The 27,651-nt window shown below is 41.8% G+C and overlaps 1 protein-coding gene across 1 annotated transcript in view; it reads right to left on the reverse strand.

Moving 5' to 3' along the window:
- LOC137377096 (low-density lipoprotein receptor-related protein 5-like) overlaps positions 1-27,651 on the reverse strand; it is a 270,969-nt gene that overhangs the window by 158,850 nt on the left and 84,468 nt on the right. Inside the window, exons 3-4 of the mRNA XM_068046392.1 lie at positions 26,716-26,913; positions 6,352-6,548 (exon numbers count right to left, since the gene is read on the reverse strand). Coding sequence (XP_067902493.1) covers positions 6,352-6,548; positions 26,716-26,913 — 395 coding nt within the window. The remainder of the gene's footprint in view (positions 1-6,351; positions 6,549-26,715; positions 26,914-27,651) is intronic.

Raw genomic sequence — 27,651 nt, forward strand, 5'->3', positions numbered from 1 at the left:
AGTGTGACAAGAGTCAATTTCTTATCCTCAGCTGTGACTGGATCATTCTGTCCCTGTGAGCTACTCCCAAACTGGTCTTTGCCTGTGCTCACCAACATAGAATCTCAGTTTTAGGATAAAGATTTTAGTGCGCCCACTGTAGATGACATTCTTTTTCAAAGTCAACACTACCGCTATTTTTGAGCTTATTTACAACCCCACACATCATTACTTCTCAGAATGGCTTCTCTCCCTGTGCCACAAAGCAAGAAAAGAGCCACATTCTACAAGGTTACTGCCAATGCTAAACTAACACAGGTATTATGAGGTGCCAAAGAAGTCCTTAAATCCTGGAAGTGTCCAGAGCAATAGGTTAACTTGAGGGAAGCACAGGCACGAACTCATGTTCTACCAGTGCTAAATCGTACTGCACCACCTAGCTGTTGCAAGCAACCATAATCTCAAACAGAAACAAATGCCAAAACAAAACACTAGAGTCTAAGTAGCTTACCGCCAACAATCTCCACTCCAGTTGGACAATAAACAATGCTTCTTTTCCTGTCAGTAATCCAAATTAGGCATTAGTTGTGGCTTAGTGGTAACACTCAATTCTGCATCAGTAGGTTGTGGGTTCAAGTCCCACTCTAGAGCAAAATCTAGGGTAACATTACTGAGGGAATACTGCACTGTCCGACGTGCAGCCTTTTGGATGAGGCATCTGTCCTCTCAGGTGGACGTAAAAGATCCCATGGCACTTCTTCAAAGAAGAGCAGGGGGTTTCTCCCTGTTAACATAGAATCATAGAATGGTTAGAGCACAGAAGGAGACCATTCGGCACATCGTGTCTGTGCTGGCTCTCTGAAGGAGCAATTCACCTACTGCCACTTACCCACCTTCTCCTTATAGCCCTAAACATTCTTCATTTTCAGATAATAATCCAATTCCCTCTTGAACGCCTTGATTGAACCTGCCTCTGCCACACTCTCAGGCAATGTATTCCAGATCCTAACCACTCGCTGCGTGTAAAAGAATTTTCTTCATGTTGTCATTGCTTCTTTTGCCAATTACCTTAAATCTGTGCCCTCTTGGTCTCGATTCTTCCATCAATGAGAATAATTTCTCACTATCTGTCCAGACCCCTCATGATTTTGAATACCTCTATCAAATCTCCTCTCAACCTTCTCTTCTCCAAGGAAAACAGTACCAACTTCTCCAATCTATCCATGTAGTTCCTCATGAAGTTCCTCATCCCTGGATCCATTCTCGTGAATCTTTTTTGCACCTTCTTGAATGGTTTCACATTTTTCCTGAAGTGTAGTGCCCAGAATGGAACGCAATACTCCAGTTGAGGCCGAACCAGTGTATTATACAAGTTTAGCATAACTTCCTTGCTTTTGTATACTATGCCTCTATTGATAAAGCCTAGGATGCGGTATGCTTTATTAACCACACTCTCAACTTGCCCTGTCACCTCCAATGACTTATGCACACACAGACCCAGGTCCCTCTGATCCTGCATTCTCTTTATAATTTAACCCTTTATTTTATATTGTTTCTCCATGTTCCTTCCACCAAAATGAATCATCTCACACTTCTCTGCATTAAATTTTATCTGCCACTTGTCTGCCCATTCCACCAAGCCATCTATGTCCTTTTGAAGTTCTACACTATCCTCCTCAAAATTCTGGAAGTTCTGATGAAAAGTCATTCACCTGAAACATTAACTCTGTTTCTCTCTCCACAAATGCTGCCAGACCCGCTGAGTATTTCAACATTTTCTGTTTTATTTTCAGTTTTCCAGCATCTGCAGTATTTTGCTTTTGTCACAAATAGATTATCTGGGTATTACCACAATGCTGTTTGTGGGAGCTTGCCGTGTGCAAATTGGCTGCTGTGTTTCCTACATTACAACAGTGACTACACATCAAAATGTACTTAAAAATGGCTGTAAAGTGCTTTAGGATGTCCCAAGGTTTTGAAAGGTGTTATGGAAATGCAAGCTCTTTCTTTCAAATACACTATATCTACAAATTGACTCTATGGGTGAAAAATTAATTTAGATTTTATTAACTAAATGTACTCAAAGCCACACTAAGCTTTTCAAAACACTTTCTGAATTATTATTTAACATGTGCAGTTAAGTTTAGTTAATTTATTTTAACAATTAGAAATGTAGCAAACTTTATTTCAGTCATTTTGTTTTAGAGGTGGGCAAGGTGGAAAATGATTGTGAAGGAGAAAATTAGCAATGCTGTTTTAGGAAAATGAAAAGCATTTAAGCTGGTGCCAGTAGGTCTTGTTACATTATGTGCTTTCATTGCTACTGGCCAAGAAACTGCTAGCTAAAGGCAGCATTTTGTAAGCTGAAAGGAATGCTGGGAACGTAACCAATACAAAGCATGCTCTTGAAATGCAGGACTGCTGGTTAACTCATGTATCTGACAGCCCCTTGTGATTTCTTACATCTGCTTTTCTGTACATTGGTCACATTGCTCTCCTGTTCTCTTCTTCACAGGTCTTCAGGTTTACAGACCTCTTTGAGGGGCATACCAACACACTCAAGCCAACTGATTACAGTTACTTTGAGCCACACCATTTATCGCTCTCAGTCATTCTTAAATCAACAAGCTAGCTTTCAGGAACCATAGGGCCTTGATGAATGGGGCCTGCAGCAATTCTGCCATGCTGATAGAATGACTAGTGTATCTGTCATTTACCTTCTTTTAGAAGGCTGATTCCTATTCTTCAACATGCCATGAAAACTAAATTCCTTTAGCAACATTAAAAGAAAATAAATAATCTTTGTACAGGGACTTTTGTTCTGAAATCATATTCAAATATTTTTGTACTGGATTACTGACAATGAAAGCCATAAAGAAACTAATTTATACCCTCTAGCACTTCTCTTTGAAAATGCCACAAACAAACAAGTACAGTACTTGCACATTTGTGCCACTGCTCGCTTACCTTGTGTTACCTTTGCCTCAGTGTTGTACCGATTGAATGCACATTACTAACCTAGCTAAAGAAACAATAACATATTTATATAGCACCTTTAATGTAATAAAATGTTCTAAGACGCTTCACAGGTGCATTATAAAACAAAATATGACACCATGCCACATAAGGAGATATTAGGTCAGATGACCAAAAGCTTGGTCAAAGGGGTAGGTTTTAAGGAGTGTCTTAAAGGGGGAAAGCAAGGTAGAGAGGTGTAGGGAGGTTATTCCAGAGCTTAGGGCATAGGCAACTGAAGGCACAGCCACCAATGGAGGAACAATTAAAATCGGGGATGCACAAGAGGCCAGAATTAGAATGTTGAAGATATCTTGGAAGGTTGTGGGGCTGGAAGAGATTACAGAGATAGGGAGGGGTGAGGCCATGGAGGGATTTGAAAACAAGGATGAGAATTTTAAAATCAAGACGTTGCTTGCTCAGGACCAATGCAAGTCAGCGAGCACAGGGGTGATAGGGAAATGGGACTTGGTGCGAGTTAAGACACAGGCAGCAGAGTTTTGGGTATCCTCAAGTTTATGGAGGGTATAATGTAGGTGACCAGCCAGGAGTGCATTGGAATAGTCAAGTCTGGAGGTAACGAATGCATGAAACAGGACTATGTGGTCAAAATGGACAGGCAAATTTCAAAGTAATGAGTTAGGAGCAACATACAGTTAGTCCAATGAAACTGTAGAATTTTTCCACAAGAGGCTAAAAAATCTAAAAGCTTTCAAACCCATACTGCTACCGTTCCTGAAATGGCAATGTGATGTCCAGATTCAACTACTGTTTATATTCAATTCATAGAAAAATGTGCCCCGTCATTACAGTTACACTTTTAATCTTGCTTTAATTGAAAAAAGAAACATGCTACAATTTCCCTTGAGACTGGAAAAGCCAGAAAAAAATGAAGTGCCAACTTACTGCTCCAGAATCAACTTAGATGTTTAGCATTTGACCTTTCTCTCAAATGAACTGACTAGATAGTTTCCCCTGGCTCAACCCTTTAATGCACTTTTTTTGGGTGGGGGGGGGGGGGGTCGGGGTTCAGAATCCTTTAACCGTTCTAGGCTCTTGTTATCTTTTGCGAATTTATGTAAAATAAGTATATTTTAAGGTCTGATATAGTCTTAACTTATGTTTAGCATGTTTTATGATTATTGAACCTCATTCTTTTCAATCTTATTCACCTGCAGTTCTGTTGAAAAGTCCTAATGTTTCTCTGACCCTCTTTATGCATATAGGAAAAAGTAAACATTAAGTGGAAACAAGATATTACAAGATAACCAATTCTACCACCATCCTGCAGCCATGATTCCCAAACTCAAAAGTGTTGTACACAATACATTTAACATAGAAATCAACTACAGTGACTAAGCAGAGACATAGCAAACGCAGATGTTCTGCAGCGTACTATTATAAGACGACCCACGGAACCTGTGTACTTCCGAGTCATGACATGCTGACATTTAACCTCATTAGCATCAGGCTTTCTGGCATCTAATGGAACCTGATATTTCATAGTCAGTGCTTCACAGCATCAGGAAGACATCTTACAAAGAAAGCAATGTTACAACACCATTAGTATTCTCAAAATTGAGGCCATTGCTGTGTCTATGTCGAAGGAATAAGGCTGCCAAAAACAGTTTCCCTTTGGGATTCTTTCAGCCATAACTAACACATTCTTCTATATTACGTCTATATTGTGGATCTGCAATGTGTTAAGGCTATTCATGTTGTGAGGCAGAATTCGGATTGCAAGAAGCAACACTAATAACTGTACCTGCAAAACTGTTCCTAAGTCATATTTAGGAACAAGGGGCAAGATTTTGAGTTTTGGATTGGGATCTTGACATCAGGGTCTTACAGGGGTCCTGACCCCGCACTGTGTTGGGAATAGTCACCCGGCAGTGATTTTCCATGAAGTGACCAATTAGCAGACAGAGGGCATGCTCGTTGTCCAATTAAGGACAGTGGGCGGGCTCTCGAAGCTAGAATGCCAACAGACGACCATCCAGCATGGAATAAGCTGCTGCCTGCCATTGCAGGGCTTGAGGTGCCCTCTCAGCAACCTTTAAAACTTTTCAATAAAAAAAATGGCCACAGCAGCCAGGCCATCAGTGTGGAGGGGGATCCCCTCCACTGGGTGGCCTGTGGCCATAGCTGTGGCCAGGTAGGGCCTCAATAATTCTAGTCGGACTCCGATAGTTGGCCTTAATTGACCTTTTACTTACCTGAAGTGGCTACCCAACCCTGTTCCTGCCTCTGGAAAAATGGATAGGTGGTGCGATGGTGCTGGCAAACCTATATGCTGGCCAGCAGCGCAAAATTATGCACCCACCTCCCTCCATTATTGCCCCTATATCTGGGTGAAAATTCTGCCCAAGGTTACATTTACTGCCAGTGGCACTTTGCATTTAGTGTTGCAGGCAAAATCTCTCTCTCTTGGTGAGCCTGCAGGTCACCAGAGGGACTAGCACTGTCAATTTGATATGACAGTTTTCCTGCTGGAGTTGAGGTTAACTCCAGCGGTGGCACTATGTATATGCTTGCCAGCAGTAGAGTAGCAGTGATAAAGGACATCAACTCACTGTCAAGATCTCATCAACATTTAGGAGTGTTAAACATTCAGATAACTAAACACAACTTAACAAAATGTGTCATGCTGGTCAGCAACTCTAGAAATTAGAATTGATGATACCACAGTAGATATCAAATGCTCCTGTATGTCCAGTTTCAAAATAATAGCAGAAATAAAGTCTTTATAATGAATAGAACTTAAAATAGAACTGGCATTTGAAAAATTCAAAACTTGCTTAGAATTTTTTGTACTTTTATGCAAACTCAGAAAAAATACCAAAGTTGCCAACTTCATGCATTTGATTTTTTGAATTAATAGGTTTACAGGGTAATCTTTGGAATCAGAAGACAGCAACATTGTAATGAAGACATTATCTGAACGTGCAAATGCTGGTTATCAATTCAAAATACATGACTTACTGTGATGTCAGTATGCTAAGAAATTGAATATTCCAATGATAGGCATATAAGTTGCATATGAAGAGATTTACATGCAACAGTAATACTGTTATGTGACAAGCAAAATTACGATTTGATAACCATTTGCAAACTTAATTAAGACATTTTCACAGATTTGCTTAGACCAGTGTTGTATTAATATGCATGTGACCACACCAGGATATTTAGACCCCAGGTTTGTATTGCTTTAATAAAAATTTGCAGTATGTCAGAATCAAATAGATTTAGTAATTAACTGTTTTGTTCGTTAAATCTTAAATTGACTAAAATATTTCATTAAAAATTTTTATTTTAGGTACTGATGTTTTACCCTTTACCTTCCATCCCCAAACTTACTGTGTGGCTGCCTCTCCTGACTGAAGACCTGGATGTCCATAGGAGAGTAAATACTGACAAGTATCTCCCGTTTGTTTGCCCCAGTCCTCTTGTTACAAGCGTGAATTGAGCGGGTTTGCCAGTCTGTCCAGTACAAGGTTTCGCCAAACAATGTCAGGGCAAATGGATGAGTCAGAGTACCTTGCACAACTTGCTGCCTATTAAAGAACAAAAGAAAACAAAGCAGTTAAAGCAAAGAGGCAACAACAGCACACTGTCCTTCCTGTTCAACCACAAAAATAAGTTGCATTTTTATATCACCCATCACATAGAAGAATACTTCGGAGCAATTTACAGAGGAAAGAGGACCAAGAGATGAAAAAAGAATTCAGGAAGGCAGGAGTGAAGAGATATGTTTTGTAAAACCTTTTGAAGGGAGATAACAAGGTTTAGTAGTTTTGGGAGCGTTCCAAAGAACAGTCTAAGGTGAAGCTGAAAGCTTGAACAATGAACTGCAATGACTTTGTATGAGAAGAAACATGGGCTACAGAGTTCTGTGTTAGTTAGAGTATATGGGGGAGACAGGACGGGAAGCCAGCAGGGAAAGTATTGTAGAAATCAAACTGGTCATTTTAACATACACAAATAAAAAAATACTGAACATCAAAAAAAAAAGCATTTCTCAACTAACGGCTAAAAGAACAAATGAACTTGCATTTATATAGCATCTTTCTTGACATTCATTTCAGGACATCCCAAAATACTTCAGAGCCAATGATGAAATGTAGTTATTGCTTTAATAGGCAAACGCACCAGCCAATTTGTGTCAGCAAGGTCCCACATACAGCAATGAGTTAAAAGACCAAACCATCTGTTGAACTGGAGTTGGTTGGGAATAAATATTGACCAGGACACTGGGAAAACTCCCCTGCTCATCTTCAAATAGTGCTATTACATCCACCCGAGCACAGATGGGGCTTGGGTTTAATGTCCCATCCAAAAGACAGCACCTCCTACAGACCGTTTATCCCTGTGTTCTTTTTCTGTCTGGGTATTGCCTTTTCTTTTCCACAACCTTGCCAGCTTTCATCTACACAGAAAATCAGTCAAATTATTTGTATTTTACTGAAGAATGGAGTTTTACTTCCATCTCATTTTTTCATACAAAGTTCAGCTCTGAATTTCTATATTTTTTATATACCCCAGTGTTTTTTATTCCAGCACACAATTCAATAGAAGTAATTTTTTTAAGTGGTTTAAATCTATTTATGATTGCCAAATTAGCCAGTAATCTGCCCATAATTTGAGAACTATCTCATGTTCTCAAGAGTGGTAAATGCAACCTTTTAAACAAGCAAAGTCCATATTGTGATTTTTAATGAGTAATGTGTTTATGCATTAAAATAATCTTTAAGAAGTGGGTGCATAATAAAAAAAAGAAATAAGGCACCAACATATTTCTTTGCACTCGAGTGGAACACCTTTCACATCAAATATCTAGGAGTATATTTTACAAATTAACAGTGCCACAACAAAATTCTCATAATGGCAGTGCAGAGAGGGTATTTGGGTTCAAAGGTCAGTACATCCTGCTCATTTCTCTTCCATAAAAGTACCTTTGTGTGAAAATTCCTGACATGTTCTTCTGTCATGTAGAGAGAGCGCGAGAGATATTTGCATTTATATAGTGCCTTTCACAACCAAAGGACATCCCAAAGCACTTTACAGCCAATGAAGTACTTTTAAAGTGTAGTCACTGCTGTAATGTAGGAAACGCAGCAGTCAATTTGTGCACAGCATGCTCCCATGAAGAGCAATGTGATAATGACCAGATCATCTGTTTTTGTGATGTGAATTCAAGGATCAATATTGGCCGGACGCCAGGGATAACTCTCCTGCTCTTCTTCAAAATAATGCAATGGGATCTTAATGTCTACCCAAGAGGGCAGACAGGGCCTTGGTTTAATGTCTCATCTGAACGACAGTACCTCTAACAGCGCAGCAGCACTCAGAGTACTGCTCTGGAGTGTCAGCCTTGATTTTTATGCTCAAGTCCTGGAGTAGGCTTGAACCCACAACCTTGTAACTCAGAGGCAAGAGTGCTCCCATCTCAGACATGGCCAGAAGAGCAAACTTGGATTATCAGAAACCTGGAACATGTCACCTGCCTTTTTCCCTACACTCACATAAGGAGTCATAGTATACAGTTTGTGAGGAGAAAAGATGAAATAAGAAAAATTAGATTTTGAAAAACTGAACAAATTTTTAAAAATTCAAAAAAATCAAACAAATTCAGGTTTCATTCTTACATTTATGAATGAGTTAAAGAGTTTGCAACACCCAGTGGGCTGTAGAGACTTGTATAAAGGGATTGATCTTTGATTTAATGGTAAGCAACACTGTTTGAACCACTCAAAGTGCTTTAACTCTTTCCTCCCATGTTATCTGAGAAGTAATCCAGGTTGTTTTTCTTAGAGAGCTACATGTTAATTGCACCTTGGTGGAAGCTGAAAATCTCAAGTTTCCACGACACAACACTTCCTCCTGGCATCAGCAATTGTCATGTGGCAAGGGCATCATCCTGACATACTGGAATAAGATTTGGCAGAATACCAGAGAACAAAGCACTTTTTACAGAGAAAAGATTCATGACTTACATTTCTATTGAAATTCTAAGTCAAACTATTCAATGGTGCACCTCTTATGAAACAAAACATACTCACTTAATGGTCATTTATCATCTTAACCTAAAATTGAAAATAAATTCATCAGGATTCTTTGTTCAACAAAAAAAGAATTTTCATTTACATAGTACCTTTCATGCCCTCAGAATATTACCAAAACATTTCACAGCCAATGAATTATTCTTGAACTGAAGTTACTGTTGTCTTGTAGAGAAATGCAGCAGCCAATGTGTGCACAGTAAGCTCCCATGAACAGCAATTGTGTAAACGACTGGATATTTGTTTTGGCATTGGTTGAGGGATAAATGTTGATCAGAATATTGGGAGAACGTTCCCGCTCTTCTCTGAATAGTGTCATGAGATCTTTTACATCCACAGAGCAGACAGAGCATTTGGAACCCTGCAACTCTGATAGTGAAGCACTTCCTCAATACAATATTGATGTGTCAAGCCTTGATAATGTATTCCAGTCCTAGAGAGGGGGTTGAACCTGCCACCATCCAAATCAAATGCAAGGGTTCTATTGCTGATGCAAGGTTAAGCCTTACATACAGACAGAAACTCCTGCAGCGATGTCCTGGAACTGAGACGATTGGCCTTCAACAATCACAACCATTTTCCTTTGTGCTAGGTATGACTCCAACCAACGGAGTTTTCCCTCTGATTCACATTGACTCCAGGGCTCCTTGATGCCATACTCGGTCAAATGCTCCCTGATGTCAAGGGCAGTCACTCTCATTATTTAAAAGTTAAATAATTGCTGCGGAAATTATCTGTTCTACAAATAGAAGGTTGGAATTTTAATCCATTGTTAGGAGGCATTAAATTTTGTGCCAGAAATTGTAGAGCAAACCAAGTGTATGTACACATATCTATATATAAACATAAATATATATATATATATTTTTTTTTTTATATAATGCACACAAGCACACGACATGCTGTGCCATTAAACAAAACCTCAACCTCACTGGCCATTAAGATAGCAGCAGCAGTTACATACTAAACAAAATTAAGTCATGCACGCAACATTCAAATTTCTGCCAATTTTTCTTAGAACAAAGGAAAGTTCTACAATCTTCCTCCTCTGTAATGAACTACTCCAAAGAACATACAATTCTTTTTTAAAACATTGCCAAACGGCTGACACAAATGTTTCTATTTCAAATTTACAAAGCCATTTATTTCTTCCTTAAAAATGCTTATTGCTTTCTAATGTTGAGAAAGGAACGTCATTGTCCATTTCCTTTCTCCACCAATCCCACCCCCAGCCACCTTGAAATCGTTTACGGTGGTAGGACCATTCCACAAGTACGAGCCAAATAGTGAAAGTCAACTGGCTATTCCACCATATGGACATCACATGAGTAAGATCCCGTTCACATCTGTCACCTAACCATGCAACCAGCGACAGGAATCTTCCACGGTAAAAAATTTGAAGTTAATATTAGCACCTCTACAGTCTCCTTTGCTGAATGTTCCTGAGTGTTAAAAAAATGACGTCTCAGAGTGTATGGCAGAATACTGAACCCAGCAAGGTTTTAATGGTAATGCATGCAAAAAAAAGTACTCAAAATGATTACTGGGAATCAACTTAGTGAGTTAGAGATTCTGTGAAGCTTCCTTTGAAATGCACTACCACCCGAGGCAGTCGCCTAGAAACCAGAATGTCCTTATTTACTGCCTTTCTTCGCGATGGATAGGCACAGGCAGAACAAGTGGAATGATGACAGCTAAGGTCATGCAGCATTTAAATTCATTTTACACACAGCCTTTAGTATTTGAGCTTTTTTGAGCCGCTCATCTCACTTAAAGGCAGGGATGAAAACATCTATGGCATTGTTAAAGGCAGGGAAGCAATAGGATGGGTCACAGCTCCATTTTCTTCTTCCAGTCGTGCTAATATCAGGCAGTAAGATGGAGAAAAATCTAGCCCTTAACCAAATTACCCTGCAGCATATTGTCTGATGGGTAAGACAGTAAAGATACTGAATTTTGCCTACTCCCCATTAAGTTTGTGGATTTGTATGCTTCAGCAAGAAAGATCGCCCAACTAACACACAAGCTTTGACACAATTCACTCTGGGGTACAGGCAATGGAACCAAGAGTAATAGCATCTCACCAAAACTGTGGTAGTGTTGGGACAATTTCATGTGCTGACCACAACCACCAGCCCCTACCCCCCATACAGACATTAAAGGTGCCCTATTCAACTACAATTAACATAACCAATTTTTAAAATTACATTTACTGTACTTAACTAAAATTAATCTTTAAAAGCATGAACATTTTCTATAATAAAAACATAAATGCTGGAAATAGGTAGCAGATTGACCAGTATACGTAAGTAGAAAGGATACGCATCCAATACTTCAGCATGACTGGACAACAGTTCTCCTTTGACTGCAAAAATTAAGTTGACCTCAGTTTAATCCTCGCACAACATCCACGCACGCATGAGCTTTTGGACAGGAACTGATACCTGGACGCTTCTCCTTTCTATTCTTTAATGTCAAGGCCCGGTAAAATATGTTCTTTCCAAATTCCTCCCTAGGCAAGATCAGCTAACTCAAGAGCAGGCATGAAACCTGAGACTTTCCCAATTTATACGCTCAGTGTTACAAGGTCAAGTAATCCATTTGCCCCTTGATCGATGTTGGGAAAGACAGGCCTTATGTGGGCTGTGAGCAGAGACTTTTTTTTATTCATTCATGGGATTTGGGCGTCGTTGGCTAGGCCAGCATTTATTGCCCATCCCTAATTGCCCTTGAGAAGGTGGTGGTGAGCTGCCTTCTTGAACCGCTGCAGTCCATTTGGGGTAGGTACACCCACAGTGCTGTTAGGAAGGGAGTTCCAGGATTTTGACCCAGCGATAGTGAAGGAACAGCAATATAGTTCCAATGGTGTGGAACTTGGAGGGGAACTTGCAGGTGGTGGTGTTCCCATGCATTTCTTGCCCTTGTCCTTCTAGTTGGTAGAGGTCGTGGGTTTGGAAGATGCTGTCTAAGGAGCCTTCGTGCATTGCTGCAGTGCATCTTGTAGATGGTACACACTGCTGCCACTGTGCGTCGGTGGTGGAGGGAGTGAATGTTTGTAGACGGGGTGCCAATCAAGCGGGCTGCTTTGTCCTGGATGGTGTCGAGCTTCTTGAGCGTTGTTGGAGCTGCACCCATCCAACAAGTGGAGAGTATTCCATCACACTCCTGACTTGTGCCTTGTAGATGGTGGACAGGCTTTGGGGAGTCAGGAGGTGAGTTACTCGCCGCAGGATTCCTAGCCTCTGACCTGCTCTTGTAACCACAGTATTTATATGGCTACTCCAGTTCAGTTTCTAGTCAGTAGTAGCCCCTAGGATGTTGATAGTGGGAGATTCAGCGATGGTAATGCCATTGAATGTCAAGGGTAGAGGGTTAGATTCTCTCTTTATTTATTTTATTTATTTAGAGATACAGCACTGAAACAGGCCCTTTGGCCCACTGAGTCTGTGCTGACCAACAACCACCCATTTAAACTAATCCTACATTAATCCCATATTCCCTACCACATCCCCTCCATTCTCCTACCACCTACCTACACTAGGGGCAATTTACAATGGTCAATTTACCTATCAACCTGCAAGTCTTTGGCTGTGGGAGGAAACCGGAGCACCCGGCGGAAACCCACGCGGTCACAGTTGGAGATGGTCATTGCCTGGCACTTGTGTGGCGCGAATGTTACTATAAATGCTGCCAGACCTGCTGAGCATTTCCAGCATTTCGTGTTTTTATTTCAGATTTCCAACATCAGCAGTATTTTGCTTTTAATCAGTTGTGCTGTGATTGCACAACACAAATTACTAAAAAAAAAATGTATTGTCCCCCCTCTCAAAAGAGATACAGGTTATGTTAAATTCCCAATCTGCCTTTTTTATTGTTAAAATTCTACTGCTCCTAGATTTCCAAACCAAGTCTGTGTGAAGTACAGCATGTTATGTACTTTATTTAGCACAACTGTGGGCAGGATTTTGCATTTTGGGTCAGGACCCTGACGTTGGGGTCAAATGGGGATCCTGACCCTACCGGATTAGCCAATTAAAGGCCAGAGGGCGTGCTCACCGTCCAATTAAGCACTCTTGAAGCTGGAGGAAGTATGGATGGCATTGCAGGTAAGGGAGAGAGAGAGAGAGGGCGCCTCCATCTTGAGGCAACCCCTCAGGGCTTTGAAGACTTTTGATGTAACAAATGGTCACAGCTGCCAGACCACCATTGTAGCAGGGAAATCCCACCACTGCAGGGCTTGCGGCGGCACCTGTATCTAGCCGGTGGGGCGGGGCTTCAGAGTCTTCTTGGAGTGCTGACCCCCCGGTCTGCTGCCAGGAGGTCACCTCCAGACAGCTGCCATGCTCTCGATGCCACTTAATGGTCTTAATTGGCCTCTTCATGACCTTAACAAGCTCCCTGCCACTTGTGGGCGGGTAACCATTCCGCCCCTGATCCGGCCTCTGGGAAAATGGCTCGGGGCGGGATGGGTGCCAGCAAACGAGCATGCCGGCTGGCAGTGCAAAGTTGCTCACCCACCTCTGTTCCCACCCCCCCGTATTGGGGTGAAAATCCTGCTCCATAAGTTTGAAATGCAAAATTTACATTTCAGTTAGGCTTCTGTAGAAAATATACATGCAGTATCCGACATCTTTCACCATCAGAACTTTTCTATCCTTGGGTTTCGAGTGCTGAATTTATATTGCACTGCAATGAAAGGGCTGTCTGGTTACATTACTTACATTGCGTAAAGCAGCAGGAAAACAATTCAGGTAGATTTTCCAATCAGGCCTCAATTAATTGGTGGTACACTATTAAAATCTGCCTGATGTTAACGTGCTGCCCCAGCCTTTTGTGGATATAGGCCTGGTGTTGGGAGCTTGCCAGAGGGGGGGTGGGAAACTGTACATAAAAAGGGAATGATGGATAGATTTTTGTTTTATTCAATCATGGGATGCGGACATCACTGGCAAGGTCAGGATTTATTGCCCATCCCTAATTGCCCTTGAGACAGTGGTGGAGAGCCACCTTCTTGAATCGTTGCAGTCCGTGTGGTAAAGGTACTCCCACAACCCTATTCAGTTAAGGAGTTCCAGAACTTTGACAATAGAAGAACAACGATACATTTCCAAGTGAAGACAGCTTGTGGCTTGGAGGGGAACTTGAGGTGGTGGTGTTCCCATGCATCTGCAGCCTTTGTCCTTCTAGGTGGAAGAGGTTGTGAGTTTGCAAGATGCTGTCAAAGAAGTCTTGGTGAGTGCTGATGGTACCACAGTGCACCAGTGATGGAGGGAATGAATGTTTGAGATGGTGGGGTTGTCCTTCTCTCCTTTAAATCTGCCGTCATCACCCTTCTCCTCAAAAAAACAACACTCGATCCCACCGCCTTTGCAAACTACTGTGTCATCTTCAACCTTCCTTTCCTCGCCAAAGTTCTTGAATGTGTTGTCGCCTTCCAAATCCATTCCCATCTTTCCCAGAACTCCATGTTTGAATCCCTCCAATCAGGTTTCTGCCCCTGCCACAGTACTGAAACAGCTCTTATCATAGCCACAAATGACATCCTAACTGATTGTGACAAAGGTAAACGTTCCCTCTTCGCCCTTCTCGACTTGTCTGTAGCTTTTTACACAGTTGACCACATCATCCTCCTCCAATGCCTCTCCACTGTCGTCCATCTGGTTGGGACTGATCTCACCTGGTTCCATTTTTATCTATCTAATCCTAGCCAGAGAATCACTTACAATAGCTTCTCTTGCTGCTCCCACGCCGTTACATCTGGTGTCCCTCAAGGATCTATCCTTGGCCCCCTCCTATTTCTCATCTACATGCTGCCCCTCAGCGACATCATCTGAAAGCACAGTTTTAGTTTTGACATGTATGTTGATGACATCCAGCTCTACCTCTACCACTTCTCTCAACTCCTCCACTTTTGCTAAATTATCAGACTGTTCATCCAATATCCAGTATTGGATGAGCAGACATTTCCTCCAATTAAATATTGGAAGACTGAAGCCATTGTTTTCGGTCCCCACTCCAAACTCTGTTCTCTTGCTACCATCCCCATTCCTCTCCCTGGCAACAGTCTGAGATTAAGCCGGTCTGTTCACAAACTTGGTGTCACATTTGATCCAGATATGAGCTTCCAACCTCATATTCATGCCATCACTAAGACTGCCTATTTCCAACCCTGTAACATCACACGACCTTGCCTCTGTCTCTGCTCATCTGATGCTGAAACCCTCATTCATGCTTTGGTACCCCTAGACTTGACGATTCCAACACACTGGACTCCCACATTCTTCTCTCCATAAACTTGGGGTCATCCAAAACTCTGCTGCTCATGTTTTAACTTGCACCAAGTTCCGTTCCCCAATCACCCCTGTGCTCGCTGACCTACATTGGCTTCTGATCAAGCAACATCTTGATTTTAAAATTGCCATCCTTGTTTTCAAATTCCTCCGTGGCCTTGCCCCTCCCTATCTTTGTAATATCCTCCAGTCCCATAATCCTCCGAGGTATCTGCACTCCTCTAATTCTGGTCTCTTGCGCATCCCAGATTTTAATCACTGCACCATTGGTGTCCGGGCCTACAGTTGCCTAGGCCCTAAGCTCTGGAATACCCTCCCAACACCTCGCTGCCTCTCCACCTCACTTTCCTCCTTTGAGACACTCCTTAAAACCTCTCTTTGATCAGTTTTTGGTCATGTGACATAATCTCAATTTCTGGCTTGTTTTATAATGCTCCTGTAAAGCACCTTGGGACATTTTATTACATTAAAGGTGTTATATAAATTTAAGTTTTTGTTGTGGATCTGGTACCAATCAAGTGGGCTGTTTTATCCTGGATGATGTTGAGCTTCTTAAGTGTTGTTAGAACAAAGAACAAAGAACAAAGAAAATTACAGCACAGGAACAGGCCCTTCGGCCCTCCAAGCCTGCGCCGATCCAGATCCTCTATCTAAACCTGTCGCCTATTTTCTAAGGGTCTGTATCTCTTTGCTTCCTGCCCATTCATGTATCTGTCTAGATACATCTTAAAAGACGCTATCGTGCCCGCGTCTACCACCTCCGCTGGCAACGCGTTCCAGGCACCCACCACACTCTGCGTAAAGAACTTTCCACGCATATCCCCCCTAAACCTTTCCCCTCTCACTTTGAACTCGTGACCCCTAGTAATTGAATCCCCCACTCTGGGAAAAAGCTTCTTGCTATCCACCCCGTCTATACCTCTCATGATTTTGTACACCTCAATCAGGTCCCTCAACCTCCGTCTTTCTAATGAAAATAATCCTAATCTACTCAACCTCTCTTCATAGCTAGCGCCCTCCATACCAGGCAACATCCTGGTGAACCTCCTCTGCACCCTCTCCAAAGCATCTAGAGCTACATTCATCCAGGCAAGTGGACAGTATTCCATCACACTCCCAACTTGTGCCTTGTACATGGTGGACAGGCTCTGGGGAGTCAGGAAGTGAGTCACTTGCTGCAGAAATCCCAGCTTCTGACCTGCTCTTTTAGCCACACTATTTTTATGTCTGATCCAGTTAAGTTTCTCGTCAATGGTGACCCCCAGGATGTTGTAGATGTGGCCCCAATTTAAAGGTATGCATCCATTTGAATGCATCTTAGTGCCTATGAGGACAAAAATGTTGGGAGCTTTACAAAGACTACTAATATTTTTAATGTATACCAAAAATGCCTGGCAAAAGCAATACAATAGATTCTGGGTCAGGAACCAGAGTCTGTGGCTGAAAGGTACGGCAGTATTAATATTCAAACCCTCCCTACAGGAGCGATGTTGAAGTGGAAGTAATGCAGAATTAGATGGTAAGGAGGAGATTGATGTTCTTGGGCAAACTGTCCAGATAATAGCATTTCAGAATGCTAACAAGGAGGCAAAGAAAGAAACTGTAATGACATAAGTGACTGTTACTGCCACAGCCTGTCCCAGTTAATGACACTCAGACGTTGAAGGTGATGATGCAGATGATACAGTTTTGCACCTCTTTGCCTGAAAAGTTGTATATTGGGGCAAGGGTACAAGCAGGTCAGCTCAATTTCTCCTCCGAAAAATACAAGTGAAGTGCAATTTCCATTGGCCAACCCACTATCTCAACATTATGGACATCTCAAAATAAATAGCAGTGCAAGAACCGATGTTCCCTGTAAGCTGTGTGGCTGCACAGCAACCTGAAAGTCCTCACACAGGCTGCGCAAAAGGTAAGGCCGCACAAAAATATTTTAAGGGGCCACGCACTTAAATAAATAATCTGCACGCTGCAAAATAAATTAGAGGGAATGTTGGCAAGAACACTTGGCACAAGGTCAACTAAGTGGAACAAGGAAGGAAGCAAAATACAACGCATCAGAATAGCCTCAAAATCCTGCTACAGGTCTTACCATAAAGGCTCTTTAACTGCACTTCCATAAGCAGCACACTTTAACAGCCATTTTACATGGGCAAGCAGATGACTGAGTAAGTGGCGCAGTGGTTAGCACCGCAGCCTCACAGCTCCAGGGACCCGGGTTCGATTCCGGGTACTGCCTGTGTGGAGTTTGCAAGTTCTCCCTGTGTCTGCGTGGGTTTTCTCCGGGTGCTCCGGTTTCCTCCCACAAGCCAAAAGACTTGCAGGTTGATAGGTAAATTGGCCATTATAAATTGTCACTAGTATAGGTAGGTGGTAGGGAAATATAGAGACAGGTGGGGATGTTTGGTAGGAATATGGGATTAGTGTAGGGTTAGTATAAATGGGTGGTTGATGGTCGGCACAGACTCGGTGGGCCGAAGGGCCTGTTTCAGTGCTGTATCTCTAATCTAATCTAATCTAATACCAACAAGAGCAAATTAGGGCCTAATTTTAATACTTGTAACTGCAAACTGACAGGCCCCTCTGACACCAGTACTCACCAAACAATTCTCTATGGGAAATTTGTAATTAGATTTCTGAACTAGGGGTGGGGGGGGGTCTAGAGTTAGAGTTATACAGCACAGAAACAGGCCCTTCAGCCATCGTGTCTGTGCCGGCCATCAAGCACCTATCTTTTCGAATCCCATTTTCCAGTACTTGGCCTGTAGTCTTGTATGTTATGGCGTTTCAAGTGCTCATCTAAATACTTCTTAAATGTTGTGAGGATTCCTGCCTCTACCACTCCTTCAGGCAGTGTGTTCCAGATTCCAACCACCCTCTGGCTGAAAACATTTTTCCTCAAATCCCATCTAAACCTCCTGCCCCTTACCTTAAATCTATGCCCCCTGGTTATTGACCCCTCAGCTAAGGGAAAAACGTTTCTTCCTATCTATCCTATCAATGCCCCTCATAATTTTGTATACCTCAATCAGGTCCCCCCTCAGCCTTCTCTGCTCTAAGGAAAACAACCCGAGTCTCTCCAGTCTCTGTTCATAGCTGAAATGCTCCAGCCCAGGCAACATCCTGGTGAATCTCCTCTGCACCCTTTCCAGGGCAATCACATCCATCCTATAATGTGGCAACCAGAATTGTACACAGTACTCCAGCTGTAGCCTATGTACTCCAGCTGCGGTCTGCAATCCTTCAAGCCATTGTTGATAAACTTTGATAACTGGCCAATCAGATTGGCTTATTAATGAAATCTAGAGAGGTATCGAGGCAGGCGGAGGTTGTGGGGGGGGGGGGGGGGGGGGGGTAGATGGGGTGGGGACAGTGGTGGCTGTTGGCTGAGATTCTTTGCACTGTTTTGTAGGGTTGTCTGCAGCCCATAGCCCAATATCCTAAACAGTAGATTAACTGCAGAGGAAATTCACCAGGATGTTGCCTGGGCTGGAGCATTTCAGCTAAGAGAGACAGAAAAGGCTAGGGTTGTTTTCCTTACAGCAGGGAAGGCTGAGGGGGGACCTGACTGAGGTATACAAAATTATGAGGGTCATTGATAGGATAGATAGGAAGAAACTTTTTCCCTTAGCGGAGGGGTCAATAACCAGGGGGCATAGATTTAAGGTAAGGGGCAGGAGGTTTTGAGAGGATTTGAAGGAAAAAAATTTCACCCAGAGGGTGGTTGGAATCTGGAACACACTGCCTGAAGAGGTGGTAGAGGCAGGAACCCTCACAAGATTTAAGAAGTATTTAGATGAGCACTTGAAATGCCATAGCATACAAGGCTACTGGCCAAGTGCTGGAAAATGGGATTAGGATAGTTAGGTGCTTAATGGCCGGCACAGACACGATGGGCCGAAGGGTCTGTTTCTCTGCTCTATAACTCTATGACTCTATAAAGTAGGGTGATATTAGCTAGCGGAGCAGTGGAAAGCTTAACAGTACTTTTCACTGTTATGCTGCATAGCTTTAGTAGATTCAACTTCAGCAATACTCCTGCATTCAACTTGGGGTCTCTCAACTCTACCAACTTGTACCTAAAAATCTCTGCATTTAGAAAAGTACGGTGCGTCTCTATGTGGAGAGAGTGTGCATTCCACATCAGACATTCTACAGGTTTCTCGGTAGCTTGATTCATGGACTCAAACATGGTGACGGATTTTTGTGCGTGTCAGATACTTGATTGACTAAAAAAGAAATCCTTTGTGTTTCTGATATGATCCATAAAGTTCAAATTCAAAACAATTTTTGCTAATGCTTTTTAATGTCTAGATAAATCCCTGTAGTTCTTTTAACATATGGGAGCAATTTGTGTAAGTGTATCAGCATGTTGTTATAACTAATAGTTTTAATTGCAAGGTTTTCATGCTGTTTGCAGTCTGCTGCCTTACGTACTTGCCTGAAGAAAACTCTCTTGTGTAGCTTTAGCACAGTCGGCATCCAAATTGAGCGGTCACATGAAAACAGAAACTACCTCGCTATGCATTTCACTAAATTTCATATTTTTATTTTAAGCAGGAAATGCAGATCAGAACTGATTTAGGGACACTTTATCCTTCAAACACAGCAATATGCTATGAATTCAAGTCAGTGTATCACTTTTTAAATTCTCTATCGAGTCACTTTTTCATTGTAATTTGAAGTAACAAGCTAATATTTACAAAGAACTTAAAAAATTCTTCCAACAATCCATTTTACCAGTCTTTATTTCAAAGTCACTACAATGCAACAAAATACAGCCTTTGAAGAGATTTTCAAAGGCACTGGTTGTATCGCAGAGATGATCAAAACCCTGCACCCCCTCTGCACACCACCACCCCCCCACCCCTCCACATCCTTGTTTGTTTGAACCCAGTGACAGCAATAAAGCATGTTGATTAGAAGATTTGTGCGTGTCAGCATTTACAACAGTCCAGCTAGTTTGGGGGGAGAAGAAACAGCTTTAATTCTCTACCGCAAACCAATGCTTCCATTGGACAAAGCAGATATAGCCTCCCCTGCTCACTTCAGACTCCAGTCAGAGTAAACCAAGTGAACACTGCATGAAGTAACTCAATTAAGGTCTGGAAGGATCAAGACAAATAACACTTGTCTCAAATGGATAGCCAAATTCTTTTAAAGAGAATTCATTTAGTGCATGTTTACAGTAAATGACATATTTCAGAAGCATTACCACAAGATACTTCAAGAAAAATGAAATTTTATCAGCACATTATGACTGTCTGTAGTGTAATTAATTTATAAATTTATCATAAAGAAAGCATTACCTCAATCATTATCATCAGTCATAGTGAGGGCAGGGAGAAAATAAGCACCCATACCTCAAACTCACCAAATAGTCTGCTGCATCACACTCATTGACCTTGACTACTCAAGCATCAACTTAAATTACTCTTGTGGGAAAGAATTTTCCACTCAAAAATCACTAATTTTCTTATGGCTTTGGAATTAGTCTTAGATATTCATGGTATTTACATTTCCTTCTCAAACTGTACATTTGGTAAGAATTAATTAATATCTATACACTAAAAATCCCTGTACTGGATTTTTTTAAAGTTATGAAAAATATTTCTTCATTTTCTCCACTAGTCACAAAGCACCATCAGACAATTGGGTGGGTGGTTGGAGCAGGAAGGCTGATTCTGATGTCTGATTCAGGCCTTAACCAATACCATTAAAAGTCAAATGCTGGCATTTCAGGCTCCTAAGAAAGTCTCTGTGACCCTCTGTCCTATCAACACCTTGCCCTTTGTTAACACTTGCCCCACCCTGCTTTATTTGCTTAAAATCTTTTACATTTCTAACATTTGCCAGTTCTGATGAAGGGTCACTGACCTGAAACATTAACTCTGCTTCTCTCTCCACACATGCTGCCAGACCTGCTGAGTATTTCCAGCATTTTTTGTTCACATTTCAGATTTCCAGCATCTGCAGTATTTTGCTTTTATGTTACTAGGAAAGTCTGCACTCTTCCTTCCTGTGATAAAACACCTGGCCTTTACTTGAAGCCTTGGCATGGTCAAATCTGAGAGTTGTGGCTGGAAGCATAGGTGCTTACACAGCCCACATCCTACCATCCTCTTAATTTGTCAATCCCTGTATCTCACTGAATCTTGTAATTATATTTACTGTCTGCAGATGTTCACGATTAATGGTCTATCCATGACAGTATTGGTAGGAGTGACTGCCACATAGTGTGAAGATGGGACTTTGTCTCCACAAGGACTGAGGACACCCACCATAGCGTTGGGTGGCACTACCACTGTGCTAAATGGGAGAGATTCAGAGCAGATCTAGCTGCTCAAAACTGGGCAGAATGAAGCGTTGCAGGTCATCAGCTGCAGAATTGTATTCTATCATAATCTGTAACCTCATGGCCTGACATATCCCTCAATCTACCATTACCATCAAGCCAAGGGATCAACAGTGGTTCAATGAGGAGTATAGAATAGCATGCCAACAGCAACACCAATCACAGAATTGTTACAGCACAGAAGGAGGCCATTCAGCCTATCATGTCTGCACTGGCTCTCCGAAACAGCAATTTACCTAGTGCCACTCCCTTGTCTTCTCCCCTTAGCCCTGCACATTCTTTCTTTTCAGATGACAATCTAATTCCCTCTTGATTGCCTCGATTGAACCGGCCTCCACCTACACTCAATGTATTCCAGATCCTAACCACTCACTGTGTGAAAAAGTTTTTCTTCATGTCGCCATTGATTTTTTTGCCAATTAACTTAAATCTGTGCCCTCTTGTTCTCAATACTTCCATCAATGGAACAGTTTTTTTCCTATCTAACTCTGTCTAGACCCCTCATGATTTTGAACACCTCTATCAAATCTCCTCTCAACCTTCTCTTCTCCAAGGAAAACAGTCCCAACATCTCCAATCTATCAGTGTAACTGAAATTCCTCATTCTGGGAACCATTCTCATGAATCTTTTCTGCACTCTCTCTAATGCCTTCACATTTTTCCTCAAGTGTGACACTCAGAACTGGACACAATACTCCAACTGAGGCCAAACCAGTGTTTTATACACGTATAGCATAACTTCCTTGCTTTTGCATCCACGCCTCTATTAACGAAGCCTAAGATGTTGTATGGTCTATTAACCGCTCTCTCAACCTCTCCTGCCACCTTCAATAGTTAATGCACATATACATTCAGGTCCCTCTGCTCCTGCACCCACTTTAGAACTGCATCCTTTATTTTATATTGTCTCTTCACGTTCTTCCTACCAAAATGAATCAGTTCACGCTTCTCTGTATTAAATTTAATCTGCCACTTGTCCACCCATTCCACTAGCCTGTCTATGTCCTTTTGAAGTTCTACACTATCCCCCTCACTGTTCGCAATACATTTTGTATCATCTGCAAATTTTGAAATTGTATCCTGTACACCAAGGTCTAGGTCATTAATATACATCAGTAACAACAAGGGTCCTAAAACCAACCGTTGGGGACAAACCTTCCTCCAGTCCAAAAAACATCCATTAACCATTACTTTCGGTTTCCTGCCACTCAGCCAATTTTGTATCCATGTTGCTACAGTTCCTCTTAATCCATGAGCTATAACTTTGCTCACAAGTCTATTGTGCGGCACTTTATCAAATGATTTTTGGGAGTCCATGAACACCACATCAACAGCATTCCCCTGATCAACCTTCACCAAGCATATCTAACAATGAAATGCCAACCTAGTGAAGCTGCAACACAGGACTACATACACACTACACAGCAGACACAGCATGTGATGCAGCAAAGTGATCCCACAACCAACAGATCAGATCAAAGCTTTGCAGTCCTGTCACATCCATTCATGAACTAAACAACTACTGGGAGGAAGAGTTAGGTATGACTCCAGCCTGTTTTCCTCCTGATTCCCAGTGACTTGAATTTTACTTGGGCTCCTTAATGCTACACTTAGTCAAATGCTGCGTTGCTGACAAGGGCAGTCACTCTCACCTCACTTCTGGAATTCTGCTCTTTTATCCATGTTTGGACCAAGGCTGTAATGAGGTCTGGACTAAGCTGTTCTGGCAAAAACCAAGCTGTGCATCCTCAATGATGGCAAAGCCCAGCACTTGAGGACAAAAGACAAGGCTAAAGCATTTGCAACCATCTTCAGCCAGAAGTGCTGAGTGAATGATCCATCTCAGCTCACTCCTGAGGTCCCCGTCATCACAGATGCCAGTCTTCAGCCAATTCGATTCACTCCATATATCAAGAAATGGCTGAATGCACTTGATAGAGCAAAGATCCTGACAGCGGTAGTGCTGAATACATGTGCTCCAAGACTAGCTACACCTATTGCCACGTTGTTTCAGTACAGCTACAACACAGGCATCTCGAAAATTGCCGAGCTATCTCTTATCCACAAAAAGCAGGACAAATCCAATCCAGCTAATCCGTCCACATAAGCCTACTCTCAGTTCGGATACACAGTACTCTATAGCTCAGATGTCAGATACCAGGCTCCCAAAGTCGGTCTTCTTCTCCCAGCTCAGTCAGCGCAGACGCACCAGAGGAGGACAGAAGAAGTGCTTCAAGGATGTGCTGAAAGCAACGTGAAGAAATGCAACATTTCCATCAACTCCTGGGAGACCATCGCCCTGGGCCGGACCAGATGGAGGCAGAGTCTGTGGGAAGTTCTTAGCGTCTTGAGACCCAATGGTGACAAAATGAAGAGGAAAAGCGAGAGTGGCAAAAAGAACAAACCAAAACATGAACTAATAATACACGACCAGACAGCCCACATGACAACAAATGCCCTACATGCCATAAAGTCTGTAGATCCCAGATCACCCTCATCAGCCATCTTTGGACTCAAGGAAGACAATCATCCTCACCTGCGAGGGATAGCCAATAATAATATAATCAAGCGGCACTTACTCACTTCTCACTGGGTTCTGATGAAAGGTCACCAAACGAAAATGTTAACTCGGTTTCTCTCTCCATAGATGCTGCCAACCCGCCTGAGTATTTCCAGCATTTTTTAAATTTCAGATTTCCAGCATCTACATTATTCTTGTACTCACTAATAACCTGCTCACTGATGCTCACCTTTAGCTGTGCCAGGACCACGTGGCTCCAGATCTCATGACAGCCTTGGTCCAAACATGGACCAGAGTTGAATTCCAGAGGTGAGGTGAGAGTGACTGCCCTTGACAACAAAGCAGCATTTGACCATGTGTAGCATCAAGAAGCCCCATTAAAACTGAACTCAATGGGAATCAGGGGGAAAATTCTCCACTGACTATAGTCATACCTAGCACAAAGGAAGATGGTTGTGGTTGTTGGAGGTCAATCATCTCAGCCCCAGGACATCACTGCAGGAGTTCCTCAGGGCCGTGTCCTAGGCCCAACTATCTTCAGCTGGTTTATCAATGACCTTCCCTCTTTCGTAAGGTCAGAAGTGTGGATATTCGCTGATGATTGCACATTGTTCAGTTTCATTCGCAACCCCTCAGATAATGAACCAGCCTGCATGCAGCAAAACCTGGACAACATTTAGGCTTGGGCTGATAAGTGGAAAGTTACATTTGTGCCACACAAGTACCAGGCAGTTACCATCTCCAACAGGAGAGGTTTATCCTTCCCTTGATATTCAACGGCATTACCATCGCCGAAAGTGAAATTTATTAAAACTTAAACTCTAATTCAGTTAATGCCTACAGATACATGCCGCGCCCCATGCTAGCATGCATACGCACATGCAAATAGAGACAGAAAAGAGAAGTAAAATAAAGTAGAGAGATTTGAGGCAATCTCTGAAGAGGGGTTCTTGTTACTGTGCTTTGGGCTCGCTGTAGTTCTTGTTTGTAGGTAGTCTTGCTTTTCGTTGGGGCCCAGTTTTCTTCTTAAACCTTGTTCACTGTAGGGGACTTTTCTCTCCTGGGGTTCATATGACTTCAATGGTTTCTGAAGCTGGTGAGAGCGAGATGACAGCAGACAGGAGAGAGGTCTTCTCAGTCCATGAGCAAACAGCTTTCTGAGTTTTAAAACTCTGCGGCAAGTTCAAATTGAAAAACTCCAACAGCCTGTTAGTCACGTGACTAAACTGGTCTGACCACACCTGTTTGTGTATTCAGCCATCTTAGCAGTTAACCTGGAAAGCTAGCTTCTCCACCTTCCACGTCTGGTAATCAAAAGTCCATTGTGGATTAAATTGGAGCAGGGAGTGGCCCCTTTGTCCTTTCCAAGTGTTGTCTGTTACTATGCAAATGTCTTTCCAGTCAAGGGTCTGTTTTTTTTTTAAACAAGTTCTTTCTTTACTCTAGTAATAGTTTAAAAATCAATGTTCATGTGGTGAAATTAATGTGTCTCATTCTTGGCAGGTGGGGGGGGGGCCTGTATGACAAATCAAAAATATTTTTGGGAGAGATTGCTCTTGAACAGTTTGAAACATGGCTCCTGTAATATCAACTCTGTTTTTGTTTTTTTCCTGGGAAAGCAGGAACCCAACCTATCTGAACATGGGATCTATGCATTATACAGCTCGCTGTGCTTTTTTTGTGCAAAGAGACAAGCCAGTCAATTGTCTAAGTAAGAAATACATATTTCTCTTCAAGAAACAAACAGTCACAATGGGGTCAGATGGTACAAATCCATACAGAGCAAAAAAACATCTTATGAGGAGCATCTTGTACTGGTAATAATCACCTGAAACTCAGAAAATTCCTATGGTTTTCTTCAGATAGTTCAATGGAAAAAGAATATATGACACCAGGTAGACTTTCCAGGCAAAATCATGTAACTTTTTGGGAAGATGTGCCTTTTAGCCCTAAAAGGAGATTGGTCAACTTGAACCCTTTCTGAGCAGAAATGTTGCCTTACACATCCTTTGGAGCTTAGTGCAGTGTTCACCATATGTTACTTGAGCGGAGGCTTTATTTGCAACAAGGAGAACTAGTGAGTCGGTTGGCATTCTACATAATTGGCATCAGTACACACGTGGTGCTGTCCTGAGAATGTGTACATATGTATATGTGCATTAGATATATATATATACATATATATGTGTGTGTGTGTATGTATATATAATATATATTTTAAAGCACTACTAGTACCCCAATGTCTGACATTCTATAAATACCCTCAAAAATTTTAATAATATTTATTCTAACAAATAATAATGCAAGAAATTAGAAATATGTAAACATTTTACCACATTACTGATTTCATTGAACAGTCAGAGTACAATTATGTTATTCAGAGTGAAGCAATAAACCTTCAATGAGCTATCACAGTAAACTAATTGCTCTTATATTTTCCATGAAACAACTTCTCTATAATCTTAACTGACGAAAGTCAAATATTTGAATAGTTACCTGAAAGAACCATCCAAGTTCGATCTATGAATAAAACTCAGCTTTGCATCTGCCCAGTAAAGTTTCTGCTCCTCTATGTCAATCGTCAGTCCATTTGGCCAGTAAATATTAGAGTTCACAATGACGGAACGACTGCTACCATCCATGCCAGCTCGTTCGATTCTCGGTACTTCGCCCCAGTCCGTCCAATACATGTATCTGTAAAAATATACCGAGGGCAACAAAAATAAGAACCTAACAGACATGGGTTTTGTTCCCTAGTTTAAAATATTCTCAATTTATGTTCAGTGCACAAGATGTAAAAAGCATCAAGACAAAGACACTGCAATATTTTAGAAGTAATGTAAAATCTGCAGTCAACAAATATAATTCTTATTCAGCAATTAGCCTTCTCCACCCATGCTTCATTTAACAAGATATTTTATAGAAATTTTGAAAGGCTAACCTGCTTACATGTCAAAGTAATACATGTTCCACCAACTGCATGGCTAGTTTTTCTAAACAGGTGTGTTTAGAGCTGTGAATGCAGACAATTGTTTAAACTGCTCTGTCAAAACAATAATGCAGTTGGAATGAAATTTATAATGGAGCACACAATTTGTCTTTTTCATGAAAAGTTCACATCTTGTATAACAAAGGAGATTGTCAGTTGGGGATGCCAAACTTCTTTCACATTTGGAAACACCATAAGTAGCCTCAGTCTTTTCAGGAACAAAACCTGTCAGAATTCTCTTCTTGATTAAACTGTATTCCGTTTTCTTCATAACTTTGGGGTTCCTTAATGGACAGTATGACATGGTATTAAGCCCTACAGGAAGATCTTGAGCTCAGTTGCTGCACCATGTTGCATCAGCTAGGACAGCACAGCAACAACTTACAATTGTAGAATGAGTTTAACATTGTAAACATTCCAAGGTGTTTCACAAGAAATATATG

Source organism: Heterodontus francisci, chromosome 14 (assembly GCF_036365525.1).
Source record: "Heterodontus francisci isolate sHetFra1 chromosome 14, sHetFra1.hap1, whole genome shotgun sequence".
In the NCBI taxonomy this organism is placed as follows: domain Eukaryota; kingdom Metazoa; phylum Chordata; class Chondrichthyes; order Heterodontiformes; family Heterodontidae; genus Heterodontus; species Heterodontus francisci.